This window comes from Balaenoptera physalus, assembly GCF_965194825.1.
Source record: "Balaenoptera physalus genome assembly, chromosome: 4".
Taxonomy (NCBI): Eukaryota; Metazoa; Chordata; class Mammalia; order Artiodactyla; family Balaenopteridae; genus Balaenoptera; species Balaenoptera physalus.
Window position 1 is genome coordinate 71,856,800 of NC_138891.1, and position 23,651 is coordinate 71,880,450.

The following is a 23,651-nucleotide window of genomic DNA, read 5'->3' on the forward strand; positions in this document are numbered from 1 at the left end:
GTCCATTGTATATATACATACCACATTTTCTTTATCCATTCATGTGTCGATGACATTTAGGTTGCTTCCATGTCTAAAAGTTTTATTTTAAAAAAATAAGAAGATATTTAAGGCAAATATGGTAAAATACTATTATCTGGTAACCTGCGTGGTAGACACATGTGTGCCTACTATAATATTTTCTGTATATTTAAAATCATTCATAATTTTTAAAAGAATTGCTCATCCCAGGGCTTCCCTGGTGGCGCAGTGGTTGAGAATCTGTCTGCCGGTGCAGGGGACACAGGTTCGAGCCCTAGTCTGGGAAGATCTCACATGCCGCGGAGCAACTGGGCCCGTGAGCCACAAACTACTGAGCCTGCGCATCTGCAGCCTGTGCTCCGCAACAAGAGAGGCCGCGACAGTGAGAGGCCCGCGCACCGCGATGAAGAGTGGCCCCCGCTCGCTGCAACTAGAGAAAGCCCTAGCACCGAAACGAAGACCCAACACAGCCAAAAATAAAAATAAATGGATAAATTAATTAATAAAAAAAAAAAAAGAATTGCTCATCCCAGTGTTTCGCAGAAAGCTGTCCGCTTGCTTTGCCAATGCAGTGAGGGGAAATCAACTCAGTCAATTCTGCGCAGAATTCTGGCCGTGGCACCTGGCTGGGTATACTTTACCTCTCCAATTTCTGTCCCTTCCCTTCCTTCCAGCAGCTCAGAGTCAAAGGTGAGATAAGTCAAGGACTAACACAAAAACCACCCTATATCGAATAGAGTCTAGAAGAGGAAGAAGAGGGTAATGGCACCCGGGAAGCCTGGGGGAGGCCTCCTGGCAGAGGCAGTCTCTTAGCAGGATGCAGAAGAACAACGGGCAGACTGGGACTCAGGGAGAGGAGGGAGTCTTCCCAGGTGGAGGCAGCTTCAGGAAGCCAGGCACAGTGAGGGGGCAAGCGGAGGCCCCAAGCACCTAACTCCGCTCTGGCCCATCTTAAGGAGAGCCGGCAGATTTCTTCCTCTCGGTACCGAATTAGAGCAAAAAGCCCAGATGGGAGGAGCTTTCAGAGCCCTGCGGTCACCCCGGTGGTGCCAAGAGGGCGCAAGGGTGGAAAACCTTGGATCCAGGACAGCAGCAAGCTGAAACAGGCCCAGAAGGGTGACTTCAGGCTCCAGGGATTAAGGCTCCTGAGCTGGGTGGAGCCTCCTTGCTGACCTGGGGGGAGACTTCCTCAGGGAACAGGAGACCAGGGAGGCGCCCCTGGCGGGCTCTGTGTCAGCCCCCCCAGGCCACGGCCCTCAGACAGCACATTCCTCACCATCTGCAGCCCTATCGCTGGGCCTGGGGGGAGGTCCCCTGCTGCCCACATTTTGCAAAAACTTGCCTTGTCACAAGTCCTGATTAGGTGCCAAGAGAACAATTTCCCAGGCCACCGCTTTAACAAGGCCATGCTTCCTAATTGCTAGTTTTCTTCTAAGTAAATAAAAAAGAGGGAGAGAGAAATCAGTGATTACTCCACCTTATAATCCCACCTTCCATTTATGTGCGTTTCTCTTCAGAGGAGCTCAGAATGCTTCTTTGTATATTATTGTCTACTTTTTTCCTCCTCAGGTCCTTGAGATTCCTAGGGGTGGTTATTATACCATTTTACAGCTGGGGAAGGGGATGTCGTTGAGGTTATGCAGTGTCCAAGCACCCTCACTGGCTACGGTCAGTATTTTGAAGCTCTTACAGGAAACCTCCTCATATCTGAAAATAAAGTCGTCGCCTGGGACATAAACTAGGCTAAAGCGAACACATAAACGGCACACTTCATGACAGTAATTAACACTAATTCTCACAACAATCCTATAAAACAGATAGTATTACACCCATCTTACATATGAGAACAATGAGATTCAGAGGGGTAAAGTAAGCTGCCTAGAGTTGCCTGATAATAATAGCTGTAATAGTAGCAAAAGCAGAAGCTAATATTTATTAAGCAACTTAGCATGTGCCAGGCATCTTACATTTATTAGCCCATTTTAATCCTCACAACAACCCTCTGAGACGATTATTAGTATTAGCACCATTTTGCTGACAACAAAACCAAAGCGCAGACAAGTTAAGTAACTTGCCCAAGATCACAGAGCAAGTAAGCGGCACAGCCATAAAGGAACCCACAACAGGTATGCATGTCCCACCACACCGTTTACCCATCTAAAGGAATACTTACACTGAGGGTTGGCCTGGTGACACCCAGATACAGTCCAGGTGACTGAGGTACAGACCCACGGCTGCTCTGTGCCCTAATCACTGTCCTATAAAGGTGGGTAGGGGGTGGCACTTTCTGTACTCCTGCTGTGTGCCAGGACCCTCACACTCTGGTACCCGGAGAGGGGGCCACAGGGAAAGACTTTTCCTGCCTAACTGAAGGTACATGTGTGCGTACTTTCACTGGTATAAAATGGCACTGTAGAGATCATTACCACAAAAGTAGTGGAATCTGTGAGTAAGGATTAATCTAGAGAGACATTCAGACCAGTGGGAAGTGAACTTCCTGTATTGTGTGTGTGTGTGTGTGTGTGAGGGAAACAATGCTTCTAGCTCTTCCGCACTGCAGAGAAATGAGCCCCCAACCCATCCTAGAACCTTGGCTTTTTCACTGCCCTCTCCCCAAAAGCATCCTCCAATGCCTCATTCCACTCCTTATACGTGCATACCAGGAAGGGGATGTCCTCGATGGGGAAACAAATACTGACTCCTTGACAACTTCTGTCCATCAATAAAGTGGCCTGCCAGACACGGGCTTCAGAGGAGGGGGCCTCCAAGGGCCCGGAACACTTCCTGGAGCAGTAAAGGTGAGATCAGGCCCTTCCCCTGACTCTCAGGGAACGTCCTGGCTGGGCTGCCAGGCAGCGTGTCGCTCTTATACCCCCCCTTTTTTCACACCAATACTGGTAGCCGACTGACTACAATCCTCACCTCTTGTCACTGCCTGTCCTATCCCTTTCCCATAAGTCGAAACGCCAGGGAAGCCTTCCCAAGAATGGCAGGGTGAGCGTTAACACACCACCAACATGTCCAAAACTAACAGAACGTACACAATTCCTGGTGAGGGCTGTATACACCTCCCCCACAGGCCCCAGCTCTTTCTGACTAAGTCAGGACATTTCAGAAAGCCTGACTTTGTCACATCTGATTTCCAAACTTCCCAGAGCTTGTTTCTCCACCTTGTTGAGATCCGGCGTGCTAGAAGAGGAATTCTAGAACACAGCATCTTTCATCTGGTGAGCACAGTAGTTACAAGCACAGGCTCTGGAGCAAGACTGCCTAAGTTTCAATCCCAGCCCTACCATTTACTAGCTGTGTGACCCTGAGCAAGTTACTGAACCTCTCTGTGCCCATTTCGTTGCCTGTAAAACAGGTATAACAAGAATTCCTACTTCATAGGATTCATAGGATTGTTGTGAGGATTGAATGAATTATTGCATTAAAGTGCTTAGCACAGAGTAAGCACTCAATAACTGTTGAGTACTATTATGGGGCCACAAAACGTCTTCCCCCGAAAGAATGCATTAATTCTTTGTCAATTTCAACTCTGCATTCCAGTACTTCAGGCAGGTAGAGGCAGCTCCTAAAGTGACAACTTGAATCAGCTTGGGGGGGAGGGAGGATGATATTAGAAAGATTTCCTCTTGTAAGGGTTTAAATCTTCTCAGCCCCTGTTGACCACATGGTATCTGCAGAAAAGAAGAAAAAGAAAAATCAAGTCCTGAGACCCACCCCAGGGAGGACGGTGAACCAGACTCCCTCGGGCCACAGGAAGATCCAGTGGCTGGGTTCGCCCCCCGCCCCCGCCCGGCCATCCACCGCAGGCTCCACCGCAAATGCTCAGAGCCTTCAGAAACGTAACACCAGGGAGGCGAAAGCCTGCGAATTCCCAGAGCCTCTCATGCACGCGGCCTCTCTCCCCACCGGCAGCGCCTTAAATACCAGAGGACTTGCCAAAGATGGAACTGTTTTGTTAGGAGCTCGGGTTTCTCCCGCCGCGAGGCTGAGCCGGTGGCGCAGCTGCTCAGAGGTCACGCCCGAGACACGTCCGCACAAGCCCGGCCGGGGGCTGGGGACGCGGGGGCGGCCAGCTTCTCCGGGGACCTGCCGAGTCTCGGTTCCCATCTTCGTTTCACAGACACACAACCCGCCGAGGTGGCTTGCCTCTCCCGACGTAGATACTCTTTTTGCAAAACAAAAAGGATGCAAAACAAAACAAAAAGACCCTAAAGGAAAAGAAATGGTTCTTTGAAAATGCCAATTGTCAGATTTTGTTGTTGTTGATAATTGGTTTGGAATTCAATCTGTATGGGATCTGGAGCTCTTTTTCAAGAAATGGCTGAAAGAGAGAAACCTAAATTTGCCACAGGAAACCTGAAGCCTTTTAACCTTGAGAAGTTAGTCTTCATTTTCTGTTACTTAAAATATTTGCATTTGTATGTTTAGAGCCCTCTCTGCATATGATAAAAATAGAAGGCACTGAACAGTTAACCACCTGTGTTTTCCTTGGATGCCATATTTTCCACCGTAAACAAGAAAACACAGATTGGAAATCCATTCATTCCTTCCTAGGAAGTGCTTCAGTTGAGGTTTATTTGTGTTTTCAATCAATGGAAACCAAAAACAACCTTTGCAAGATTAAGATATTTCATGCAAAGAAACACCATGACATCTTTGTATCCCCTCTGCAGCTCTTTCTACATAAAGCCCAAGTTTTTTTTTTTTAATGCAGTTAATAATTATAATTACTATTTAATTTACTGAGCGCATATTATGGCACATCCTACATGTTTGACTTATCTCATTCGTGTTATTCTTTTTAAAAAAAAAAAAGCTTTTCTTTTTTTAATATTTATCTTTTTTTATTTCATTGCGCTGGGTCTTAGTTGCGGCTGGTGGGTTCCTTAGTTGTGGCCAGTGGGCTCCTTAGTTGTAGCATGCAAACTCTTAGCTGCAGCATGCATGTGGGATCTAGTTCCTTGACCAGGGATTGAACCCGGGCCCCCTTGCAATGGGAGTGCAGTCTTAACCGTGGTGCCACCAGGGAATTCCCTCATTTGTTTTATTCTTAATGCCTATTTTACAGGTGAGAAAACAGCTTCAGAGAGGATAAGCAATAGCTAATAAATGATGCGGCCTTTATGTCCATGCCACTCAGAGGTCTGAGAGTGGCAAAGCTGTGCTCTTTTCACCACCATAAACCATTTTCGGTCTTTTAAGTATTTCGAAGTAAATGGATGGCTAGGAACAAAAAGGTGTATCTGATCTTTTAATTTCCAATATAACTTTTAGGGGCAGAGGTATTCAGTGAAAGGTACTGATTTCTAGAATGAGTGCTGTCTATGTTATCTTGCCATCCAACCTTAATAAGCCTCCCTGCCTCAGTTCCTCCTCTCTACAATGAGACATTCTCTCTAAAGTCCTATCTAGCGTCTGACACCTGAAGATTTATCCTAAATTAAAAGTTCAGACTCTGTTATTGGACATGGCATAATATTAATCACTGCGTTCCTGATTCCCAGGTTCCTTTTACCTGACTCTGTGGTTCTCAACACTAGCTGAACATTAGAATCTTCTGGAGGAGCTTTTAAAAATACAGATGCTCAGGCCACACCCCCCAGAGATTCTGATTTAATTGGTCGGACATGTGGACCTGGCATGGGTATGTTTCAAAAGCTTCCCAGGTGAATGTGTAGCCAGGATTGAATATTGATCTAACCTAGTGAACTACTCCAATTTCACCCACCCCACTTGTGCTTTTATAAATGTAGTTGCTGTAACTGGAATTCCTTTTTATAATGTCCAATAACACGAATGCTACCAGAGTCGATCTCAAAACAGATGTGAGCTTTTTTACTTTATTTGTGTAATTTGCTTAAATAAGTTAAGGCATCTCACCAAAGCTTCAAAATGCTGTAAAAGTATCTCTGTGTGTGTGTGTGTACTGTTGAGATAATAGATGATTCTTTCTTCCGGGGTAGAGACAGAAGAGTTTTACAATAACCAGAAGGTTCTAGGTCAATCTGAGCCAATAATTGATTGGCCAGGTGAAAGAAATCACACAAAATATTTATTTAACCCAAGGGTAATACCCTTTGGTATTGGTAATACCCTTCTTTGGAAGCAGCCTATTTTAGACCTGGTCTAAGAGATTGGGCTGAGCTGGAGGGGGTAGAAGTATGGAAGTCTGGATAAGAGGTCAGCTTGGAGCCATTTTTATCCCAGAATGCCCCAGGCTATTTTATGTTTTATTAGTCTCTCAATTTGGTATCTGTTAGCGGGAGGCAAACTTTCCAAAGCTCTCCATATAAAAGTGACTCAGTGGCAAGTACCCAGGGAAAGTCCAAACATTCTTATAAGTCAACAAAGATTTACTTTTGCTTTATGGAAGGATTTACTGATTTCTTGATATACAGAAGAAATCTAGAGAGTTTGTTTCATAAGAAAAGTCTGTTATAGTTTGACTGTTCATTAAGCTTAGGCTCTTCTCTTGTTATTCTGCATTAACCCAGCACTCCACCACCACATCTCACACACACACACACACACAAATAGAAACATAGTTTTTTCGTTCAAGCTCTGGTGACATAGTTCAAGTGGATGAAATACTAGTAGGTCGTACTAATTGATACTGTGGTCACAACAGTGATTTCTCGAAACATCTTTGGTGGGGCTGACATTAAAACAGGAAGATTGGGTGGTTCTGTGGACCTCTGGCCTTTACCTGTTACTTGTAAATAATCTCAACCACACAAAAAGGACACAAGAGTCTACTTAATGTAAAAATGCTTGAAATCGCCTTACGTGTTAAAGTGCTGTGCTTCCCCTTTGCAAAAGAAAGATTAACATTTCTGTACAGGGAATGGTTTTGATCTTGCCTTCCAGCTCCAGTATTTACATCCCAGTAAAGTTCATCTGGATCAGTTAATCTTCACATGAATGAATATGCAGCCCAAGATCATGTTTTTAAATTAAGTTATAATCCAAAGAGTGGACAGAGGTTGGGGGTAGAGGGAGGGTCTTATCCTAATAATCTGAAGATGAAAAGCCCAGAAAGACTCAGAAATAATTTCTAATGTGAATTTCCGTGGTAAACTCTGGGTCCAAAAAAAAAAAAAAAAATCATTTCAGGACTAGAATAAGGAAGGAGCAAACTGATTAAAGCTTGCTTAAATGAGGAAACTGGGGGAAAACATCTTGTCAACACAGATACATTGTCCTGCATAGATCAAAGATGAGTCTGTGCTTTAAAAAATTAAAATTAAAAAAAAAAATCAGCCTAGGTAAGAGAAAGGGACTTTGAAGTAACAGGGAAGTTATCATTTCTTGTGTGAACTACAGGAATCAGATCAGAAACGCTGACCTTGAGAAAAGAAGCCAATAGTACAGTTTCCAAAGCAGGGAATGATTTTAAAAATCTCTTTTACCTGTAATGATATATAGTCTGAGTTTGGGGACAGAAGTAGCCTAATAAAAGTGTGTTTTGTTTCTGTTTAATCCAATAAACATTTATTGAGCACTTACTATGTACCAGGCACTGGGCTAAGCATAAAGATACCAAGACGAATAAGACTCAGTCTTCTTCCTCAAGATGCCCGCCATCAGGTGACATTGCTTATGGTGGAAATTCACATGAGGTATTAGGATAACCACAGTTTCACAGGTGATAACTCGAGTTGTGAGCAACTCGAGGCTTGGGGGTTCAAGAGGGTTGGGAGTAACATGGATATGCCACCTACTTTGATCTTCAGGTCAATCCAACAAAAGTTCCCTTAGAGCCCACCCTGGGCAAGAATTCATGGGAGGTGCAATGGAGGGGGCAGAGATCACTGTCTTCCAGAGGTTCCCAATGATGTTTCCAGATAAAAAGGAAAACAAGGTGAGTAACTTTAATGAGAACTTGTTGCACTGGCAAGTAAAGACTGCTTGCTAATTGGTTCTCTCCAAGAGGAGCTAGATAGACTTTTGAAATGCTTTGGAAGAATAATGCTTTTAAAAGCACAATAGGTTAAAACACCAGAATGACAAATTAGCTTTGCCAACCACTTAGTCAGTGGCCTTCCTTTAGACACTGGGCTGATTGCGAAGTAGATACTAACTGGTGAGCTTCTCTGTCTCTGTCACAGACATTAAACCCTTTGCAGAGAGGTTTTAGGAGCCATCAGTTTGTAACTTAATGGGCTTTGCAGGGAAAGCGAAGTATAGGCACATGTGAATTCAAAATAGAGGTGCTGGTTAAAAGCCTAACTACCTACCTCTAGACAAGAGTTGGAGCCCAAAGTATCACTGAAGGCAATGCTACATCATTCCAACTGTCCCCCAAGTCCTCCCCAACCATCTGGCCTGGATGGCTGTGACTGTATCTGAATTCTCATAGGCCCCTGGGCTGTATCCCTGCATCTCCCACCCTAGTCAGCACAGTTTGGAGCTGTTCTCTGCTTGGGGCATGGCCTTCCCAGTTAGTCTGTGAGGCCCGGACACTAGAGATCACATCTCCTCTCCTGTCCTCCTCCCCGTTCTCCTAGCAGAGGGCCATTTGCATGATATGGCTGAACACGGCCTCAAAGGGGAAGACTTACACTTGGACCGGGAGACCTGGATGATGTCCACTGTGACCACTGACTAGCTATTGACCTTGGAAAATTAACTTTTTTGTCTGGACTGTAGTGTCCCCATGTATAAAGTGAAGAGGATAGGTTATACATTCTTTGAGGCCTGTCTCTAATACTCTATGATTATGTGTTTTCTAGCGAATGCCAAATCTCTCTCTCTCTCTCTCTCTCTCTCTCTCTCCATACACACACACACAGAAACACACACACCCCTCCGACCTCACTTCTTCTTTCTTAATGAGTCAGACACACAATATCAAACACACGTCTCCAGATGAATGCTTCTAAGATTGGCATTTGATCCTAACAATATCAACATGACATTGACCCCCAACACCCACAGAATTCAAAACTGAGCACCACATGTGTCCAATTCTTTACAGTTTCCAGAACGGTTTCACATAGGACCCCACAGAATTCTACAGTAACCTGTTCCTTCGGGCCCATTTCGCAGAAGAGGTTTTGATGCCATCACATCACTCGCTAGTAAGTCAGCTAGAAAGCCATCTCCCCTCCCCAGAAGCCGATGCCCCCTCCCAGAGGGGTGCCAGGCACAGCTGCACATCCTTCTTCTCCCAGCGGGAGTGGGAGGAAGGCAGGAAGGGAGCAGTTGAAGTTCAAAAGGAGGAAAGAGCAAGTGGAAGAGACGGGGAAAGAGGAAGGGAGAGGAGAGGAGGGTAGCCACGTTCCTGAGACAGGTGAAGAGCCCTGCAACCTCAGTCTGCCCTCCGCTCACAGAGCCTGGCACCTCCTAGGATCTGGAAGCTGTGGGTTATTCTTCTGACCCTCTGCCACTTCCCTGCCCTCCCCTGCTCTTTCCCCTTCTCAGGCTGCCCTAAAAAGAATGTCCAATGCAATCTCTCTCCAGCTGTTTGATCTTTTTAAAAGTCTCTCACTTGTCTGTGGCATATGCTCCAACTGAAAAATAGACCTTGGGCGTTCAGGATGGGGAAGAGTATTAAATGGCAACAGCCAGCCTCGTGCCAAGGGTGTGGGCAGCCCCTAGATACCTATGATGACCAGATGTCCTGGCTTTGCCCGGATGGTCCTAATTTAAAACATTCTAGCCTCTTGTCCCCATAAGCGCCTTCACACTTGTCTGACCATGTGTCCCTATTTGGGGTCTGGAAAATAAAGTTTCCAGATGGATACCTGATATCCAAGTGTCAAACAGGCCCAGTGTCAGCATCCTGGGGGTGGAAAGAGGACACACATTGAATCCAGATGGATCTGGGGTCAACCAGCTCGGCCACTTACAACCTGTGTGGCTTTAGGCAGCTTTTATTCTTTCTGAGCCTCAGTTTCTTCATCTACAGAATGGTTAGTTTTCCTGGAAGTCGGCCCCATGGATTTCGACGTAGAAAAACCACTGCTCACAGGCACTTAATATCTCCCAGATGTTTCTGCCTTTCTGTCTGTACTGTCATATTGTTTGGATTTTGGTTAAATCTGGTGTGTTACTGTTTAAAGCGTTAACTTAAATGTATGGTTCAGAGTACCATCTTAAATAGCAATAATAATAGCAACCAACATATCCAACAGATATAAAATGCCCTCCTTTCCGCCTGCGTGTCCATTGCAAATCCTCCTCAGTCCACAGAACTGCATTCAAATCCATTCTCCACTGGTCCCTAACAGTTTCACGTAGGCTGATCTTGCCCCAGCCAGGTCGGGGGAAGAGGCAGTGGAGGGAATCTCATCTAGATCATTGCTGCGAGTTCCAGCTGCTTTTGGCCCTCAACTCCCTCTAATCCACTGGTCACAAGCCCAGTAAGTGGACCTTTCTTTTTTTTTTTTTTTTTTGGCCATGGGATCTTAGTTACTGACCAGGGATCAAACCCGGGCCCACAGCAGAGGAAGCTCGGAGTCCTAACCACTGGACTGCCAGGGAATTCCCACATGGACCTTCCTTGAGCCCCTCTCCCCACCTGGTACCCAGGGGCCAAGGCACACAATGGAAGATGGGTCCACTGTGGAGCCAGCCAAGTGCCATAGCTGATCCTGGCGTCCCACTAACCCGCTGTTGGCCTTAATCTGGTCACTTGACCTTTCTTAGCCTCAGCGCCCTCATCTGAAGACTAGGATTAGGTTTCCTAGATCTGGTGCCTATGAGAAGCATTTTCAAAGCCTTATTGTTGCCCTGCCATTTAACCAGTGTTTCCTCCTCCACTCCCAAACCTTCTTCAGCTCCTATTTCCAGACACAATCAGCACAAACTCAGCATTAAAAAACCCTCCAAACACCCAGCATTCAAAACCTTCCATAATCTGGCCATACCCCCAGCTTCTCAAACCTATTTCCCACCCAGCACACACTTTTGGTACCAGCCCTGCCAGGCTCCTCACGGCCTGCTCGCACCTGTCTCTGCACTTCTGCCCAAGCTGTTCCCTTCACCAGGCAGGCTCCCCACCCACCTAGCCAAGGAGGTTTCTTTCTAGACTGAGTCACACCCTTTCCCCACTGCTATGGACTGAATCGTGCCCCCCTACCAGATTCATATGTTGACACCCTAACTCCCCTCATGTGAACTGTATTTGGAGACTTCCTTTAAGGAAGTAGTTAAGGTTAAATGCAGCTATAAAGGTAGGGCCCTAATCCAATAGCATAAATGTCCTTATAAGACAAGACTCCCCACCACCGCCAGCCCTGCCCCACCCAGGCCATGTGAGGACATGTGAGAAGGTAGCCATCTGTAAGCCAGGAAGAGAGCCTCACCAAAAACCAAACTGGCCAGCACCTTGATCTTGGACTTGCCAGCCTCCAGAACTATGAGAAAATAAATGTTTCTTCTTTAAGCTCCCTAGTCTATGGTATTCTGTTATGGCAGCCCAAGTAGATGAATACACCCACCGTCATCACTGATCTCTCCTTCCTTAGAAACCTGTGTCACTTGTCACCAGCCCCTCACATGATAGCACTAAATTAGTGACACTATCTTGCTGACTCAATAATTTCCCCCATGCGTCCCCATCTTGCTCCTCCAATAAAGAGAGAAGCTCTTTGCAGGTAGGCACGTGAGGATCTGTATCATCCATAAGCCCAGCACAAAGCACTGCACACAGCAGATGCTCCAGACATGCTTAGCTGGTTAAAAGTCATGCCCTGATGGAGGAGGAAAAGTGGTCCTGAGAAGACAGGAGTCTGTCTGGTACGGCTGTGGGGCACCTTTAGAAGCACACACTTACCCACACCCGGACATCTGCTTCTCTATGTCCAGTCTTGGCTCTGTCACCACAGCCCCCAGAAGGACACTGGGAAGGGGAAAACACACAAAAGGTGACCCACACTGATATAACAAGGAGTTTCCCCAACCATCAGACTAGCTAACAAAGAGATAGATGTGCCGTATTGAAAGAGTTACTGAAAATACTTGTCATTTAGTATTTGCATATTCTATGCATACGCTGATAAGCATTCATGTACTGAATATTTTAGCAGTTTCATACATGTAGGTATATATATATATATATATACATATATATATATTTAATTGAGCACCTGCTGTGTGCCAGCCACTACATAAGTCACTTCAGACCCAAGACCAGTTGAACTTATCTCCATTTTACAGGTGAGAAAACTGAGAGTTAAAGAGGTGAGTTAAGTAACTTGCCCAGGTCACACATCTGGTAAGTGAAATGGTGAGCCAGTGATAGATTGCATTGGAAAAGCATTCATGTTCTAGTTCATCCAGCCAACAAACAGAGCAGATACCACTAAGCAGAACTTCCAGACTATTGCTTGTCGGGGATATAGAAAGGAAGGCAACATAGACCCTGTCCTTAAGAAATTGTGGAAGAAAAGAGAGGGCATGTAGATCATGAACTGTAGGTGGCCGTAAGAAGGGACAGGAATCAAGTGTTTCAGGAGTTCAGGAGAGGGATGAGCTGTACCCTGACCTCAGGCCCAGACATTGAAGGACAAGCAGGAGCCAGGTGCAAAAACGGAAAGGTGCTGGTGGAGCACTGGGATGCAGTGGAGGTTTCGCTAACCAGGGCCCAAGGCTTGTGGGTGGCACACCCCCAGGAAGACAGGGTGAAGTGACAGGAGTAGGACCTCTGGCAGCATAAGGCTGACTTTGGGCAAAGCTGCAAAGCCTCAGCACACATGGTTTACCCCCATCCCCTTGTGCCCCACTCTCAACTTCTCTAATTAAGGCAGGGACTCAAATCAGGGCACTAAGTTGCTGAGAAGGGCACGATGCCCAGGAGGGGAGTGCTGGGGTTGTGGCAGAAGGGGCACTGGACTTGGATTCTAGAAGTGGTTCTGCTGCCACCCAGGATAAGTCCCCCAGCGCGGCTGCACTTAGAAGGCCTTGGCCTGGGGGATTTCTGAGCACCGCGTGGCTCCCACTCACACCAGGCGCTGGGCTGTCATCGTGGGTGCACCGGAGACTGGGGGTGTGACCCTGCAGGGAGGTGAAGATCCCCTGCCTGGCCCTGGAGGAATCTGTTTCTGATCTGGGGGAAGCAGGTACAGCGGGGCCTCCTACTCTGAGCTGTGATCACTGAGCATGACCTCGGGGCCCCTAGCGGGGGGCCAGGAAGGTGCTCAGGGGGACCAGTGGTATCTCAAACCACAGCCCTCCCGGCCCTCATCCCCAGGCCCTGCGCTTAGAAGGCTGCTGGGTCTAACAGGGCCGACCGAACTAAACGGAAAGCAGTTAGATCGTTCGGGATCCAAAGGGCAGGGAGAGGGCCCTGCCGGGCTGCCGCGGAGGCGGGCGGAGCGGTGGGTGCCGCAGGCGCTCTCGGAAGTGCCCCCGGGGCCCGCGCGGCAGGCGGTTCCCGTTTACCGGCTGGGCCGGCCGGCGGGCGCGGGGCAGCTGCTGGGAGGTGAGCGGAGCAGCGTTTTCCCACAGTCTGGGGCGGTGACACATGGCGCTCACACATTCCACAGCCGGCGGCTGCGCCAGGCCTGGCCGCGAGTCAAGGCAGCGCCGGAGCTGCAGCCGAACAGGTTCCGACTTTGGCACCCGCCGCGCGCCCTCCTGCCACCAGAGCCGCCCGCTTAACCCTTGGATGGCTGGACACAACTGCAGAGGGCTTTGGTTTTGTTCTCGTTCTGTTTCTAATCCCAATGCGTGGCTCACCTAGATGCTGAATAGATGTGGAATGAATACATGAATGAGTGAACGAAGGAACAAAAGAAAGGGAGCCGCTCCTGGCAGGCACGCACCACGTGCCTATGTAGTTATGAACTATTTCCAAAGGCCTGACTCCCACTGTCTCCGTACATTCTTGAAAAGACCCTGAAGGATGGGAGGAGAAGGGTATTGGCAGCCACTAGTTTGCCACGGGGAAAACTGGCAAATTTTTCCAGTTTTCCAGTTTTCTAGGGAAGCCTTGATCACAGCCCACTCTGGCACAATTGAGTGCTGCAAGAACAGACAATTAGAAAATTCCTCAGGGCTTCCCTGGTGGCGCAGTGGTTGAGAATCCGCCTGCCAATGCAGGGGACACGGGTTCGAGCCCTGGTCTGGGAAGATCCCACATGCCGCGGAGCAACTAGGCCCGTGAGCCACAACTGCTGAGCCTGCGCGTCTGCAGCCTGTGCTCCGCAACGAGAGGCCGCGATAGCCAAAAATAAATAAATTAATTAATTAAAAAAAAAGAAAAAGAAAATTCCTCAAAAAAGGGGCCCTCTGATTCAGGGGCGGACATCTGTGTGGATGGCATGCCAAGCACTCCTAGTACTCTACCTCACTTGGGCTTCTGTGTGGACTCCCAGGGACCCCTCCAACTCTGCTACCTCCAAAACTGTATGGAACTTCCCCAGGCAGATACCACGCTGAAACTGTAAGTCATGGAGCCTTCACTCATGGAAAACCTCGCAGAGCAAGGAAACCACCAAGCATCCCCCACAAGAGCTGCCCAGACCCTAGGTTCAGGTATCCTGGAAAATTTACTATTTGCAGATCTGTCTTATGTACATTGCCTTTCATTCCAACGACAATGGGTAATATGACTGCCCCTGGTTTATACCTAAGAAATTGAGACTAAAAGCGGTGAAAGCGCTTGCCTAATGTCACATAGCTCTAAATGTGCTTGACCCCAGGTTTGTCTAACCACCAGCCCAGTGCTTTTGTCAACCCGGGCTCAAAGTTTAGATGCAGTTCAGATTACATCCCGCACACACCCTCTCCCTCTCCCTCCCTGTCATACACACGCGCACACAGAGCTGCCTAACTTTAACATTCTCTGAGCAGAATCACACTGGATCCTCACTGAGCATCCTCAATACCTCTGACTTTGGTAGAACCTGGTAAAATTTTTCAAACTCACTTTTGCTCCGTGAAATAAACTACCCCATCCTCTGATCTATTAGCAATATAGTCTCAAACCTTACAACATAATCAAGGGACAAAGAGGTCGACCATGCAGATTTATGAGGTCCTGGGTTTGTTCAAGTTAATTCACTCAACCAGCTAGCATTCACTGTGAACCTACTGTAGGCCAGACACTTAGCAGGGTGCTGCTGATGGAGATGAGAGAAGAGACTAGGAGGAAGAGGAGATGCAATGGAAAATAAAATCTAGAAACCCTTCAGACCCTACTTGGGGCTCCCAGTCAGGTAAGTTGGAAAGACCCATAAAGAGACAGTTACATCATAGCATGATCAGAGAGGTGGGGGTCCAAACGTGAGGATACCACTAGCTGAAGTCCAGAAAGGGTTCCCTAAAGGGTGACCTTTATGTTGAGCCTTGAAGAATGAATGGCTCTCCAGATAGGCAATGGGGAAGGCCACTCCAGGCAGAGAGAGCATGACAATATCTTAGAGCTGATACAGAAAATATGAACCATACCTTAAAAATGGATAAATTGTATGTCATCAAACTTTAAAATATCAGCTCACAAAAAATATTTACCATGGAGAAAATAAACAGGTAAACTATAAACAAGGAGAAAATATTCACAAAACATGTATCTGACAGAGAGCTTCTATGGAGAATATAAGAAGAATTCTTGCCACTCAATAATAAAAAAGACAAACAAGCCAATGTTTTTAAATGGCCAAAGACTAAACAGACACTTTACCAAAGAAGATATACAAAGGACCACAACAGGCACATGGGGAAGTCCTCAATATCATCAGTTACCAGAAAAAAGCAAATTAAAACCACAATGAGATACCACCACACACCTACCAGAATGGCTGAATTAAAAACTGACAGCACCAGATGTTGGACAGGACATGAAGCCATTGGAATTCTCATACATCACTGGTAGGAATGTAAAATGGTACAGCCACTTTGAAAAACTAACAGTTTCTTAAAAAGTTAAACACACATCTACCCAGTGGTATACTGGTAAATGTTTAACAACAGACTCCCCAGAAGAAAAACAAGCCTGCTTGGTAGTATTTGCTGATTTCCGTGGTATCAATTCCCTCACCATGGCTGGTTTCAAGCCGCCAGTGACATCACTGAGAGCTGAATTGGGAAGAGATGAGCATAATTGCCTCTTGCCAGCCAGCACCAACCCACCCCAGCACACCATTGTAACTACACCCTGACCCAGCAATTCCAGTGAAAGGTATTCACCTAAGAGAAATGGAAACATACATCTACTGTCTCAAAAGAATGTTTGTAGCAGGTTTTTTCATTATAGGCCCAAATTGGAAACAACCCAGATGCCGGTCACAAGAGACTAGATAACTAAGTTGCACTGTGTCCATACAATGGAATACTACTTATCGATAAGAATGAATGAGCTACCGAGAGAGGCAACAACACGGATGAATCTCAAAAATATGCGGTGTGAAAGAAGAAAACATGAGCACAACACCCAGTACGACTGCATTTCTATGAAATTCTAGAAGAGTCAAAACTAACCAATGGTGATAGAAATCAGATCGCGGTTGCCGGGGCGGGGGGGGTGGGGTGGGAAGCAGGGACTGACTGAGAAGAACCCCAAGCAAACTTTCCGGGGTGATAGGAATGTTCTAGGCCTTGACATGTATTGGTCAAAACAGAAGACTTCAGATGTGAGCATTTCACTGTTTATAAGAAAGGAAAAAGGCGCTGAAGCTAAAAAGCCTGGATTTCCCTTCACTTGAACACTCAAGGTACCTTAGAAGCGGAGGACCACAGCCCAGCGTGGGGGGCTACAAAACAGCTGGCTCAGCACAGGGGCCTCGGGGAGTAAACTCTGTTTTTCTTATTTTCTTTTTTAGCAAAATCAACAAGGCAGTATTTGCTTTGCTGTGCACTGTGGTTACTAGGTGCCCCCGCCAGAGGCCAGAGCATGGTCTGGGCAGCCGGGGTAGCGGGGTTGGGGGGGGTGGGGGCGGAATGAGGCTGCCTGGCTTACTCATCCCCGCAGCTTGGCTCATCTTCTCCCCAGCCTTCTTCATTTTTGAAGAATTCATTTAAGGAACTTGCAAAGTTACTTTGCCTCCCAGTTTTCTCCACTCTCTCATATTTTCCTCCAATGCTCCCTTCACCCACAACTTTCCATTCCTCGTCTACTTAATATAATTATAATATATTGCTATTACAGAGATATATGCTAATTATTTAATAGCCCAAAGCCATCAGGAATCCCTAATGCCAAGAGTTTTACAGTAACTGAAGCACAAAAATCATTAAATGACTAACTGGTCCTCCAGTGTGTTGAGTTTGGAGCCTAGTTCTGTGTGTGATCATGGGAACATTATTCAAACTCTCTGGCCTCAAGGATCCTATTTGCGAGAAGGGAAATAATTCCTACCTCAGTGGGCTATCTCAGGGATAAAATGAGATGACCTGTGAAAGAGCCCGCGTGTTTGGAGGACTTAATGTTTGGGGCTAGTTTCTTTTTTCATATGTCATTGAAACTGATCCTTACTGGAAACATTTTAATGATACCATTTTAAAGAGTTTGTGCAGCTCTCCTGTGTCACGCATCTCGTGAGGAGCAAAGACAGGATTCCAGCCCAGGTCTCTGCTCCTCTTCCTGCCATCAGTCCAGACGGTGCTTCCCAGGCTGGAAAACCATCTGGCTCAGGGCACAGCAGTGGACTCCACCCACCCAAGCTTCCATGTCTGCAATTCCAGAAAACATAGCATAAGAGGGCCAGGTGCAAGAAGGTGGAAAGGCTCTTGTCTCACACACACAAAAAAGCAGTGAAATTCCTTTCACACCCTCCTACCTCCCACTCCTTAATGAGTCTCTTACCAACCCAGTCTCTTTGACCTTTCAAAGTTTTCTAAAGAGTTACTTGGAGAACTCTTGGAGACTGAATGTAAGGCACTTGTAAAATTTCATTCGGTATTCAGGGTTTCCTCTTGCTTTTTCATATTTTATTTGCACACCCTTTCCCATAACAAAATGTGCTAGTCATTGTCTCCTGGCTCCCCAGCCCTCCCGCCTCCTCCACTTCCTTCTCATCAGCGCTCTCTCTACTGTAAAAATAGCTGGTTCCAAGGTCCTCCAAAACACTGCTGGCTACTCTCCTTATTTGCTTTGATCCCCGGAGTTAATGTTTCTTCAGTCTTCTTATTTGACCTTCTTTCTTGACTATTCAACGTGCCCCACAAATACAGGACTCTCCTCCTGTGCCCTTGCTCATTCTGTCTTCCCCACGTCACCTCTTCTTCTTCACACGCTACCCATCCTTCAAAACTCAGCTCAAATGCCAGCTCCTCCCTGAAGCCTTCTCTAAAGACTCCAGCTAGAAAGGATCTCCCCCTTCAACTGGGCCCCCCAACCCTGCACATTTCTAAACCTCCTTGTTATGACACCCACCTGTCATGTAGTGTATGGAGGAACAAGATGGCATATTGGTGATGCCAATATGCCACCCATGGGTGGATGGGTGGGAGGATGCATGGATGGAAGGTATATGAATTGTTGAGCGGACAGACAGCAACATTTCTTAGAGTTATGAGACATCCTCACACCTGGGTGTCTGCATCATGCTCATATATTTACTTGTTTCACGTTTATTCAACAGCTTCTATGTCTTGTCTGTCTAGCCACAATCTATTTCTGATCTCGGGGAGAGGCATTGGGAATATTTAATTCAGGCTGGATTTTAAATCCTGTGCAGTCAATATTTACAGATGACAAAAGGCCAGATATATTTTAATTTGTCCCTAACCTGAAGCCCAATGAAATTTTACTAGCATTCAGAAGTAGATGTCAATGTATTTCTTGTTTCTGTTCTCTGGGTCCCAGATGAATGGGAGGTCAATGAGGTCAACTGCTCATTTTTTCAGATGAGGAAACCAAGCTCTAGAGAGGGAGAGTGGCTTGCTCAAGATCTGGGGTAGAGTGAGACTAAAACTCTGCCTTGACACCAAACCCCCAACTCCTCACTCTGTCCCTTATCCCTTGAAACGTTTTAGGTATGTTTCTTTTTTTTTTTTTTTTTTTTGGCTGCGTTGGGTCTTCGTTGCTGCGCACAGGCTTTCTCTAGTTGTGGCGAGCAGGGGCTATTCTTCATTGCGGTGCACGGGCTTCTCATTGCAGTGGCTTCTCTTGTTGCAGAGCACGGGCTCTAGATGCGCAGGCTTCAGTAGTTGCAGCACGTGGGCTCAGTAGTTGTGGTGCACAGGCTTGGTTGCTCCGCGGCATGTGGGATCTTCCCAGACCAGGGCTCGAACCCGTGTCCCCAGGATAGGCAGGCGGATTCTTAACCACTGTGCCACCAGGGAAGTCCCTTTAGGTATGTTTCAATCCTTGATGAAAAGCAGGAAGGTTTGGGAAGAAAATGCAAGATTTCTCTGAAGAGAGGTAAAGTTTCTCTTATTATAGAATCTTTCCATGTTTAACACCATTAGATTTAAGACCTTAACTTTCCAAGGTGTCATTTGTACAATCAAGAGGAAAATACTGTGCCTCTGACTCCTTCCTGAGAGCTCTAGAAGTTTCAGAGTTGTATTTGCACAGACAGGTCCTCTCTGACATGGAAGATGAAGATTGGCGACCTGCACGTTGCAGGCTCTGACTTTTCTTCTCCATGGAATTTCTAACATCCACTAGGACTTGGTAAAATTTTGAAAAACTCTATTATCGGACTAAGAATTAACCGTTTCTCTACTCTGGCAGTGTAATCACATTCCATAGTTTTTATTGAAGAACAAAATACTCAGGTAAGCCTCTGTGCACTCATTTCTCTAAAGAAGGCTGTGGTTTCCCTGTCTCAAAATACAACTCAACGACACTTCACAGGAATTTCTAAAACTTTAGGCTGATGTTTCCAGGAACACCTTTAGTTCTGTTTTCGTAGTCTAATATAATTTCTCAGCGACCATGGTTCAATGGTTGGCTCCTCCCCTTTAAAAAAATACCACATCAGGGGCTTCCCTGGTGGTGCAGTGTTTAAGAATCCGCCTGCCAATGCAGGGGACATGGGTTCGAGCCCTGGTCCGGGAAGATCCCACATGCCGCGGAGCAACTAAGCCCGTGAGCCACAACTACTGAGACTGCGCTCTAGACCCTGCAAGCCACAACTACTGAGCCCATGTGCCACAACTACTGAAGTCCACGCACCTAGAGCGCACGCACCGCAACAGAGTAGCCCCCGCTCGCCGCAACTAGAGAAAGCCCACGCACAGCAATGAAGACCCAACGCAGCCAAAAATAAATAAATAAATAAATATATTGAAAAAACAAAACAAAACACATCTCCCTCATAACTCTGTGTCAAGAACTAAGGACACAACTTATGTATGCATTATAAATAGAGCCAGTGACTACTCAAGGGCATTAAAAATCTTTTTTGTCATTTTCTCCTGGAAAGTCCAAAAGTAATAGGAAGAAAGTGGGAGAGAGTAGCCAGAGAGCGGGGTCATGGAGTGGAGGGAGGGTGTCTTTACAAGAACTTGACCTCCTCCCCTGGCGACCAAGCAGCAATTATGACTGGTCAGCCAACCTGAAACACATCCTGCTTTTATAAATTTCCAATCAATACCCCAAATGCCAGAAGTTTCTTTTCAAATTTAAAAAAAAGGAGGGAGGGAGGGAGAAAGGAAGAAATCCAAACAGTGGAGAAACCCAGGCTCTGTGGCCCCCACTTTAGCTTGTGAAGCGGTGACAATGGTTAGAAATCAATGCCAGAACCACAAGGCAGCTTTCAGACACCTCTTGACCTTGTCACTTCCTGGGTAATTAAGAGGCACTACAATTTCGTGTCACTGTCAGGGCCTGAATGTATATCGATAGATAGATAGATATGTTCTTAAAAGATTCTTTTTCTACAGGCTTGGTCAGGATCCAGCCAAAGAAAAGGAGGAAAAGAAAGGCATTCTGTCCAGAGTGCAGGGAAAGGCAACATGAAAGGAGAAACCTAAATTTTTCAGCACAGTCTGTCCTGACGTGGGAAAATGGCTCAGGCAAGAATGTACGGCTTGTTCACTGTTGGTCTTTTCCTTCTTTCCCTTGACAGATATCTCTGTGTGTTGTAGACAGCAGGGCACTCCTCTCCCTTCGTGTTCTTCTTCAGATACCTTCAGAGCAATAATGCAAACCCTGAGCGCTCCAAGATGGGTTGAGTCACTGCTTTACTTCACAGGGCCCCAAAGGGAGCTCCTTCCCTTCTTTGGGCCTCAGCTTCTCCAAATGAGGGGAATTGGACTAAACCCTCTTTGGAGCCTTCTTCAGGGATGACATTCACTGAGGCCATTAGAAATGGTTTCTATCTCCTGACCCCGCCAAAGGAATAGAGCATCTCGGGATACTAGGAGAGTGGGAGTGGGCCTCCCCGCCCCTGCCTGTCAAACACCAGCTACTGAGGCCACTCAAAGCCATAGGGAGCCCCTAGTAAGGACACTGGGAGAAAATCGTACCAACCCACTGGAGAGCGAAGCTCTAAAGCACTTTGCCATCTCTGATGGCTCTTCAGTGTGTCTGTGTCCTTGCCCAGGGGCTCTTGTCTGTGGGGCTCCGCTTAGAGGGCTGATCACAGTCTGCTTTGTATACTGACCCAAGCGGCGCCTCCATCATGGACCCTGCGCTCCCTGACTCACCACCCCCGCCGATGAGCTCTGCATCCATCTCAGCTCTAAGCCCAGGACCCAGCGCGCAGGAGGTATTCAGTGGATGCTTATTAAGCCAATATCTGAATTTAAAGTACAGTGGGAAGAGAAGAAGGAAGCTTGTTGGTACCGGTATCACATCCACATAAAACAGGTTTTTATTTCAGCAGAATGAGTCACTTTACAAAGTTCTAGGTAACTGGTTTTACGCCTGGCGCACAAGACTCTGGTTCTATCATCTCTCTCTCTCTCTCTCTCTGCCCAATACTGACACAATTAAGGGGTACACAAACCAGTAAAGTTCAAGAAAAGGAATGAGTATATGATGTCACCCACTGAGGTCTTCCTCTTTGGTTGGCTAACTCTGTCCCTTGGCATAAGGGCTTGTGTATGTAGTGACTGCCCTGGAAATCTTGTCACTGATACCCCGAAATGAGTGACAATCTCTGCATGCTGCCGTAGATGTGTTACCTATGCATGGGCTCCAAGCAGACTGCAAAACACCCTGGAGGTTGCATTGGCTGTCCCACCAGTGATGCCCCCTTTCACTCTTGGGATATCAAAAGTATAAACATCATAGTAACTGTGAACGGGAATTTACTTGTCTGAAGGAACAGTACGATTTAAATTACATATTATCGTAATTGTACATTTATAGCTCAGATGAAGCTTGTCTTGATGTTCTCTCTACCTATCGGGTAAGTGCTGTGTTTTAAGGCATTCTAGCTGAACTTAAGGAAAGCTGGCTCCCAGACAACCTGGCTGCCTTTGCAAATCCCTCTGCCCCCTGTGAGGGTAGGTTCCAGGTCAGTGAGATCCATCCTGAGGAAGGGCAACTTCTCCCCAGGTACCAAAAGATCCTTATCACTTTGGCCTCTTGGCTACTTTTTCTTCTGGCTGGCTTAAAGCCCTTTCCATTGGTTCTTACAGTAGGTTGAGGATCAAGAGAGACAGGATTAGGGCTTCCTTGGTGGCACAGTGGTTAAGAATCCGCCTGCCAATGCAGGGGACACGGGTTTGAGCCCTGGTCCAGGAAGATCCCACATGCCGCGGAGCAACTAAGCCCGTGCACCACAACTACTGAGCCTGCGCTCTAGAGCCCACGAGCGACAACTACTGAGCCCGCATGCCGCAACTACTGAAGCCGGTGCGCCTAGAGCCCGTGCTCCGCAACAAGAGAAGCCGCCGCAATGAGAAGCCCGTGCACCGCAACAAAGAGTAGCCCCCGCTCACCGCAACTAGAGAAAGCCCGCGCACAGCAACGAAGACCCAACACAGCCAAAAATAAATAAATAAAATAAATAAATTTATAAAAAAAAAAAGAAGAGAGACAGGATTAGCAGCCCATGGAAAACTAAGCACAGAACAGCAAAGCTCTTTGCTCCAGTGGAATGAATAACAGAGGAAGTGAGACTAGACCTACAGGGTCAATATCATTAGTAGCAACTTGAGTCCTCAAAAAATTATGGGAAGAGACCAAAGGGAGAGGTCATTTAAGAAGAAAGGTAGAAGGAGAAGACAAAAAGTAGCTAACCTTTAAAAATAAAACATTAACCCTTTGAAGTCCCAAAGCCCTACCCCCTTTTCCTTCTCTCAGATGGCATACAAGCCTCAACTGCCTAACTTGTCCTTGGGTCTCACTTTTCTTATGCCCCCAGGCCCCTTACAAACAAAATTAAATTTGATTTTCTCCCGTTAAAAAAATAAAACACTAAGAGCTAGTGGCTGAAAAGCAACTTTCTGTACCAGGGCTATTCAATAAAACATCCAATAAGGCTGATGACAGAACAGTTCTATTCTGTGCTAGCCACATGTGGCTACCGAGCACTTGAAATGTGGATAATGCAAATGAAAAACTGTTTTACATTTTATTGCATTTAATTAAGCACATTGAAATAGCCATCTGTGTCTGGTAGCTACCATGTTGGACAGCACAACTCTATATCCATCTCCATCATCCAAAAGTATTACAAAACATCAGTTATGTGGGGACTGGTAAAGCCTTGAAAAACGTGAGTAAGGAAGAGGCTTCTTAACTCTCACTTGGCGTGTACCCAGGACTGTATTTT

At 46.5% G+C, this 23,651-nt stretch overlaps 1 protein-coding gene across 8 annotated transcripts in view; it reads right to left on the minus strand.

Annotated features, from left to right (window-relative positions):
- Positions 1-534: 534 nt before the first annotated feature.
- Positions 535-23,651, minus strand: part of LOC309660648 (uncharacterized protein) — a 33,053-nt gene continuing 9,936 nt past the window's right edge. For 4 of the 8 annotated variants that reach the window (XR_014263509.1, XR_014263511.1, XR_014263513.1 and 1 more), the window contains 2 exons: positions 3,967-4,238; positions 535-3,701 (listed from right to left, as the gene is read on the minus strand). Coding sequence is in view for 1 of the 8 variants with exons in the window: in XM_082461593.1 (XP_082317719.1) it covers positions 3,537-3,701; positions 3,955-4,238 (449 nt within the window). In the remaining 7 variants the exon portion in view is untranslated. Of the gene's footprint in view, positions 3,702-3,954; positions 4,239-23,651 lie in introns of all 8 variants that reach the window. The other 4 variants (XR_014263510.1, XR_014263512.1, XR_014263514.1 and 1 more) reach the window with 2 other exon arrangements.